The sequence below is a fragment of the Pecten maximus genome, chromosome 13 (assembly GCF_902652985.1).
Source record: "Pecten maximus chromosome 13, xPecMax1.1, whole genome shotgun sequence".
Taxonomy (NCBI): domain Eukaryota; kingdom Metazoa; phylum Mollusca; class Bivalvia; order Pectinida; family Pectinidae; genus Pecten; species Pecten maximus.
Window position 1 is genome coordinate 35,959,522 of NC_047027.1, and position 9,061 is coordinate 35,968,582.

At 35.7% G+C, this 9,061-nt stretch overlaps 1 protein-coding gene across 1 annotated transcript; it reads right to left on the reverse strand.

Moving 5' to 3' along the window:
• Window positions 1-415: 415 nt before the first annotated feature.
• Window positions 416-8,025, reverse strand: LOC117341522. The gene is made up of 3 exons (XM_033903393.1): window positions 7,856-8,025; window positions 1,248-1,419; window positions 416-680 (listed from the first exon to the last, which is right to left on the reverse strand). The coding sequence occupies exons 1-3, from the start codon at window positions 7,880-7,882 to the stop codon at window positions 460-462; spliced, it is 420 nt and encodes a 139-aa protein (XP_033759284.1). The 5' UTR covers window positions 7,883-8,025; the 3' UTR covers window positions 416-459.
• Window positions 8,026-9,061: the final 1,036 nt, after the last annotated feature.

Sequence of the window (9,061 nt, forward strand, 5' to 3'; positions counted from 1 at the left end):
CTCAACTGAGAAGAATAGTCAATTCACATAAAGAAATTGACATTATTTAGATCTGAAATTGACCTGAATTTGACATTTTAAATTTAATGTCAATGTCAGGTCAAATCCAGGTCGATTTCATGTCACTTTTATAATCTGAAATAGACATGAAATTATATTTAATGTTATAATTTCATGTTATTTTTATAGATCTATGCGTAGTTTTAAAGAGTTTCAACTTAATTCAAAATGTAATTCCAAATTTCAAATTAATGTATCCTTCAGTACTTGCAGAAATTCAACACCTTTTTAACCAATGAAAATGCTTGTTCATCGAGAATTTTCATTTTTTTTCAATTTTTCATTTGCAATGTAACACACTAACTAAATAAATATATATATATATATATATATATATATATAAATGGCACTTCGCTTATGCTATGCTGTCACCGTGAAATCAAATGTGACCTAATGTAATTATTTGTTCTTTTTCACTACAACCTCTGTGAAGAATAAGTATGGTTTAAAATCAGAATGTTCAAATGCGTATGTCTGTATCCTGCGGAAGTATTGGTCAATAATCATCTTTTTCTCTTCCTCAGTTCTGGAATTCGAAAATCCTCTGTAAATTACGTCATGTAACCATGGGTAGACCATAGCAACTATCCTTTCGGAATATTTGAGCTTGTCCGTCGTATCTGTCAAATCGTGAAAAAGAGAAATACAAATCAGAATAAAGAGTGATTGTGCTTATTATACAATTAGGCCTACGTTAGGCACGTAGTTCTAATGAGTTAACATGTCTGTAAATATACGCAGTCACTGACTATAGGAAATTCATTGATGGTGGGTATGACATTTTATTATTGATCAATTGCTAATGTCAGGTGGACTCTCCATAGAGGGGTTATTGTTGTGACTTTAAAGGTTTAATTTAACTTTTGTCTATAAACTCTTAAGGGTAAACATTAATATCGCGTTATTGCCGCAGTTATTGAACTTATGAGCAGCATTAAATTTCTACTGACTGTATGCAAATATTATACTAATATTCCATGGCTTACTGCGCTTTTCAAACGCAGAAGTCATATCGGAAATCTGAGTCAATCGTGCGTTTGTAATATAAAGTGCAAAATAACATGTTTTATTGACGCGTCAATATAAAATTTCCGAAACGGTGGTACCGTTGGATAGTACGAATTATGACATTTATCATATATAGAACAAGGTAAGTGAGTTATGCAATAAATATAAATATGAATTACCCTCGTTAACAACATCGAATGTCGGATGGGGCGTATAATGTTTAACTGATCTTATCGACACCAGTTCCAGCCCTAGTTCCTTTATTCCCGGCAGGTCGCTGGTGAACGGCTCCTTGAAATCTTCTGTCGTTCTCCTAAGGTAGGCATTAATGTTTGTTGCAAGATATTCCTCCTATTTATATGAAAAATAAATACATATATAAAAATGAAAAATGATAATAATAAATAAATAAATAAAATTTGAAAGAAAGCCAGAAAACAATATTTTTACTTACAGAAGCAGTGACCTTTCAATTTCACTTTCACATCAGAAATGAGACTCAAGCAAGCAGCGACGGTAGGAAGCACTTTGTGAGTTTTTAGTTGCAATTAAGGCATTGAACGGAGGCTAGATGTCCGTTTATGATAACAATGACTTTGCGATATACACTTGCACATGCAACGTGATTCCCAGGAATACACTCACAAGACAAAAACATTAGGAAATGGAACGAGTGATGAACGGACGGACCGAAAACGGCGTTACCGTACGTCATTAATTACCGTCTTCCGGAAAACTACCTCAAAACCATACATAATTAATAACCGGCTTTCGTAAACCTACCTCATAACCGCATGCTATTTAGTTACCGTCTTTCGTAAAACTACTTCATAACCGTAGGTTATAATTACCGTCTTTTGTAAAACTATCTCATAACCGTACGTCATTAAGGGTACATGTAAAGTGCGAAACGAAAGGAAAACGAAACGAAACGAAACTAAATCAAACGAAACGAAACGAAATCAAACGAAACGAAACGAAATCAAACGAAACGAAACGAAATCAAACGAAATGAAAAACGACAACATTGAAAAAATAGATAGACAATTTTAGACTTTGCAAACGCCTTAGTGTCCCATTCCCATTTGTGTTAAAACAACACACAGGAATAAATTTATCGCAATAGGACGGAAGAAGCATGGCGAATGTTAGCCCCTATGTATGAGGACATTCTTGTATCTGTATCTCTTTGAAAATATAACAAAATTATTGAACCTGAAAAGAGTATCGCAATATTCGGTCAGTTCTTTAAATAACTTTATTCAGAATATACCGTATATCGGTTTTTTTTAGCGAGTGTCTAATTTTCGCTATTTTCGCGACCAGACTCGGTCGCGAATTATAAGATATCGCTAAAATTGATCACATTTTAGAGACCAACCAACCAATTGTTTTCCAATAGACCTTAGTGTTAACGTTTTGGATTATTTCATTCAAATGCTTGAATTAAATATGACGATTATGGTTTATAACAAAAGTTTAGGGTCTGATATAACACCTAATCAAAAAAAAAAGTTGGGTCCTTCAGCTCAAATTTTCTCCAGGGTAGCCATTTTGAAAATAGGTGAATTTTGCAGTAAAAATTCTCAAAAATCTTAAATGTTTACCTGTTTACTATTATTACGTGAACTTTTGGGAAAAAAACCAATCGGACTTAAGAAATTTATATCAACATTTCCTATTGATAGTTACCTATCAGGCTACATTTCTATTTTCTCACTTCATAACATACTGGCCAATCAGTGGCTGCCAGACATTTTATCCTTGGCTCAACGTTCTATACACAGGGGCTGTTTCAAATTTTTTTTTTCAATTGGTTGGTTGTTCCCTATAGCATCTTTAACATTTTTCAAATATAACTTTTCTGGAACAGGATAGAACCATAGGCTATGCTATCAAAATATGCAGTGCCTGACTGCAAGTTTTAGGCTGGTAGGTTGATTCTTCTATTGGTACCGGATATGAAATTCTTAGGAGAAAACCACATTAAAATTGAGTTAATTTTGAAATGTAAATTTTAATATCTTGATAAGCTTTGAATTTAAAGGGATGGCTTTTGGTTAATAGCCAAGTATAGAAATCGTGCTACTCAGAAATATAAACAAATAAGATATAGAATAAAGATCAGGGGGAGATAACTCAATGTTATCTCCTCCACCCCCTAATTTCTGGTCTTTTTGTAAAAAATGAAGAAAAAAAGGCCGAACGAGAAAAAAAATTAGGAGTAGAGCCATTATTTAGATAAAAGAGTCGAAACACAGACACAGAACACGGAACCGGGCAAGTGACAACAAAAAATAACCAGATATATCACCAAACACTGAACTGGGGTAGTGACAATAGAACAACCAAACACATCGCCGAATACCGAATCGGGGTAGTGACAACAGAACAACCAGACACACACCCACACATCGAACCGGGGTAGTGCCAGCAGTACAACCAGCATACCACCGTACCCCGAGCCACGATATATACCGCTACCATTGAAATATAGAATGTATGTCCGTATCTGTCCGGTCTATGGTCCTCCTTGTAACACTACATGTGTCATATTTTCATCATCAATCCCCCCTGAATCTCAATTTCTCTCTAAATTCTGCTACAATGCCTCCAAGATGAGAATCCCGTCCGAAAATGTGCTAGTCGGTCCCATCATCTGGTTTCCAGGGACGCTAGATGGCACAAAATGTCATATGCGGTAGCTATATGTAGAGACCAACCAACCAATTGTTTTCCCATAGACCTTAGTGTTAACGTTTTGGATTATTTCATTCAAATGCTTGAATTAAATATGACGATTATGGTTTATAACAAAAGTTTAGGGTCTGATATAACACCTAATCAAAAAAAAAAAGTTGGGTCCTTCAGCTCAAATTTTCTCCAGGGTAGCCATTTTGAAAATAGGTGAATTTCGCAGTAAAAATTCTCAAAAATCTTAAATGTTTACCTGTTTACTATTATTACGTGAACTTTTGGGAAAAAAACCAATCGGACTTAAGAAATTTATATCAACATTTCCTATTGATAGTTACCTATCAGGCTACATTTCTATTTTCTCACTTCATAACATACTGGCCAATCAGTGGCTGCCAGACATTTTATCCTTGGCTCAACGTTCTATACACAGGGGCTGTTTCAAATTTTTTTTTTCAATTGGTTGGTTGTTCCCTATAGCATCTTTAACATTTTTCAAATATAACTTTTCTGGAACAGGATAGAACCATAGGCTATGCTATCAAAATATGCAGTGCCTGACTGCAAGTTTTAGGCTGGTAGGTTGATTCTTCTATTGGTACCGGATATGAAATTCTTAGGAGAAAACCACATTAAAATTGAGTTAATTTTGAAATGTAAATTTTAATATCTTGATAAGCTTTGAATTTAAAGGGATGGCTTTTGGTTAATAGCCAAGTATAGAAATCGTGCTACTCAGAAATATAAACAAATAAGATATAGAATAAAGATCAGGGGGAGATAACTCAATGTTATCTCCTCCACCCCCTAATTTCTGGTCTTTTTGTAAAAAATGAAGAAAAAAAGGCCGAACGAGAAAAAAAATTAGGAGTAGAGCCATTATTTAGATAAAAGAGTCGAAACACAGACACAGAACACGGAACCGGGCAAGTGACAACAAAAAATAACCAGATATATCACCAAACACTGAACTGGGGTAGTGACAATAGAACAACCAAACACATCGCCGAATACCGAATCGGGGTAGTGACAACAGAACAACCAGACACACACCCACACATCGAACCGGGGTAGTGCCAGCAGTACAACCAGCATACCACCGTACCCCGAGCCACGATATATACCGCTACCATTGAAATATAGAATGTATGTCCGTATCTGTCCGGTCTATGGTCCTCCTTGTAACACTACATGTGTCATATTTTCATCATCAATCCCCCCTGAATCTCAATTTCTCTCTAAATTCTGCTACAATGCCTCCAAGATGAGAATCCCGTCCGAAAATGTGCTAGTCGGTCCCATCATCTGGTTTCCAGGGACGCTAGATGGCACAAAATGTCATATGCGGTAGCTATATGTAGAGACCAACCAACCAATTGTTTTCCCATAGACCTTAGTGTTAACGTTTTGGATTATTTCATTCAAATGCTTGAATTAAATATGACGATTATGGTTTATAACAAAAGTTTAGGGTCTGATATAACACCTAATCAAAAAAAAAAAGTTGGGTCCTTCAGCTCAAATTTTCTCCAGGGTAGCCATTTTGAAAATAGGTGAATTTCGCAGTAAAAATTCTCAAAAATCTTAAATGTTTACCTGTTTACTATTATTACGTGAACTTTTGGGAAAAAAAACCAATCGGACTTAAGAAATTTATATCAACATTTCCTATTGATAGTTACCTATCAGGCTACATTTCTATTTTCTCACTTCATAACATACTGGCCAATCAGTGGCTGCCAGACATTTTATCCTTGGCTCAACGTTCTATACACAGGGGCTGTTTCAATTTTTTTTTTTTCAATTGGTTGGTTGTTCCCTATACAGTAAGAGCTAGCTCCCTTGTAGGGGTGTTGTCATGAACCGATCACCTGTTTACACATGCCGTATACAGGTGTGCTTAATTGGCCATGACTCGACTGAACTGTTGTAGTCAATAAAAATGTACTCACAGTTGACCATATGTTTTGTCCTTTGTATAGATCTATTTGAAATCATAACGAGAGTCGCATTGCCATGTGAAACATGGCCATGCTACGATTTGTAACCGTTACACGGAAGGACATAGAAAATCCGGTCAGGGACAGACCTGAGTTTGCTGAAGCAAACAAACGTGTAGATAAATTATTATTACAGTACCTCTTCGTTTTTGTTGTATATGAAACATATGTACGCTAAAATTTGAATTACACGTGGTGAAAACGCTAAAAATGAAATACGCTAAAAATTAAACGTGTCATTTTGTACAGAAAACGCGAAATTTGGCATACGCTAAAAAAACCCGATATACGGTATTTACTTATCTATTCAACGGGTTTTTTTCCAGTCCGCTATTACGGCCTTATGGTCTTTCAGCGGACGAGAATAGATAGGAAATGGAAGAGAGTCGCCTGTCTAATTGATAGTGTGATTATTTTTTGAAGGCGACTCCCAGATTCGAATGAGTCCTAACCTAGCACTGTACAGTAGCAGTTACGCTTACCCTAGCGATGAAGGGAGATGCGAGACCCTACCCTGTGAATTTAGTTTATCAAGGTTTTTGACGTCCATCTTAACACCTAATAAATATTTCGAAATATTAAATACCGGCCTAAAAATACCCTATTCTCTGGGCCGGCGTTATCACACCAAAAGGACCGCCGATGGATCTTTATCGTGCAAGTTAGATATTCTCACACGGGACGCCAATTTAAGTCCTATCAGACGGACTTGATGTTAGTCGTAGACGCCGGTTATTTTAAGAACTAGTGCTTTAGTTTGGTGTCCACACTTGTAAGACTTCCTTTGATGTCCAATTCAGAACATTATTTATCGGCATGCATATCCTGTAGTGTATTGTGTGTACCAAAATTGTGTATATTAAACATGTGATTCTACCAAAAATAATCACAAATACTGGTAAAATATCTTCTTACCAATACATTTATAATCATAAACTATATACACTATTTCTTACGCAACTGCTAATTTTACTTTCAAAATGAAGGGACGTTACTTTTACAAGTTAACTTTGTTCAACTTGCTATAAGCGTTATTTAAAGCATGTACGTTCAGCTACAGTACGTTATTTAATGCATGTCTGACCTGGGGTTTAGATGAAAAGAACAAGTTGGTCTTACAAAAACCTCCGAGCAAAGCTGAAATGAAATACAATATATTCATTTTTCAACCATAGAAAATCCGCTTAACTAATTCAGTACTTAAATATTTTCTAAAACATATCCAGAATTATTCACAGTTCATCAAAGTTACAGAAATAGAGTCGTCCTCTGATGCTTCCATTCTGTCTACACTCCCGACACCAGCAATACGGGAACAGCGCGTTAAGCCGGCGTTTTTATACGAATTGCGCCTTTCAAGTCCAGTAATTTTCCGGAACTCTAACTTTTCGCGATCAGATACACACCACGCTTTCCTACTATAAAAGGAGTTGCTTACAACCACCTCTGTCACGTGATTTTAGATCAAGCTTGCACCAATACACTACGCGATTTGCGCGCCTATAAATTGTGGACTAAGCATATTATCGAAATAGAATAAGTATTTCATATTTAAAAAAACGAGTGAATATTGCGATAAATTCATTCTTTCCTGTGTGTTGTTTTAACACCGATGAGAATCGGACACTTAGGTCTATGTAAAGTCTAAAATTGTCCATTTATCTATTTTTTGAATGTTTTCATTTTTCATTTCGTTTGATTTCGTTTCGTTTGATTTCGTTTCGTGTTGCTTTCGTTTCGCACTTTACAGGTACCCCGTCATAAATTACCATCTTTCATAAAACAACACATAACTGTATGTCATTAATTACCGTTTTTCATATATCTACATCATAACCGTTCCTGATATAAATTGTTGCAAAATTGACATGCAATTTTAATATAAATAAATTTCGCAGGTACTTATCCACGAAAAGGGATAGCTCTAAAACTATACCGACTTTAAAACCACGAAATTTCAGCTTAACGAAATAACAGGATTTTACAGTATAAAAATGTTTGAGATTTTTTCTGTCAATGTTTGACATCAATATAAAATTATAGTATTTGAAACAGAGCCTAGTATTTCATTCATTCATTTATTAACAAACCTGTGTGATTATCCCCTCTTTGGTCATTTCTGACACGATGCTTTCAAGTGGGACAAATCCATTTTCAAATGGTGCCTGCAACTCCTGATCACCGTTTGATGATATGTTGAATGTAATAAGAAATCCTCCTGAAATAGTATTTGTCAGACATAAAAATGTGACGAATTAAATTGATATTTTTACGGGATCTTTTCTGTGGTAGCTTTGCTTTCACCGAGTCGGGGACAACAGAGGCTTTAGTAGGTCTCAACAAATTTATACAAAACGTGTGTAACAACAATGGACATACAATCTAACAACAAAAGTTCACATAGGCAACATTACGTGCGTGACACTCGTGCCCAGTTCATGACCACGTATCCTCCTGGCCGCGCCTCGCGATCGCGCACACGTACCTCGATGCACTTCTCACCATAACATTGTCACTTCTTCTCCTTGTCGTTTTCACCACGCCGCTTCCCTCACGCCTGCCATCCAAGCCCAACCGTCCTTCTTGGTTTCCTTTTTTAGAGTTCCTGTATAAGGGAAGTAACTCCTGACGAATTTCATTAAGGGCGCGCACCACCAATTCCAAACACGTATAAATATATAAGGAATGTCCTTTCCTATAGCGAGCCACACACATATCTATACTTAAATCATATACTAATATTTATCTTGACAGCATTAGTTTGTCAATAACAATAAGGTTGACGTATTTAATATTACATTTTACAGCTTGTATAGTTACCCGGAAACGAACATAAAAGAGAAACAGAAAAAAGCTAGGTAACTCAAAAGATGCATTTTTTAAGGAACACAGAATGTTCCAAATAATGAATAGTAAACTGCACCACACGGGTGTTTTGTCCTTCTAGGACTCATCAATAACGAATAAATAACTGCACCATACAACTGTTAAGTCTCCTTAGTATATCATATAGTTGTTTCATCTTTCTAGGACTCGTCAGTAATGAATATATATTGTACCATACAGCAATTAAGATTTTCTAAGTCTTGTCAGTAGTAGATAAAAAAACCTATATTATATAGTTATTTCATCTTTCTAGTACTCGTCAGTAATGAATCAATATTGTACCATACAGCTGGTTAGTCCTTTTAGGACTCGTCAATAATGAATATAAAACTGTTCAGACTTTCTAGGACTCGTCACTACAGTTATTAAGTCTTTCGGTGACTCGTTAGTAATACATATAAAACTGCAGC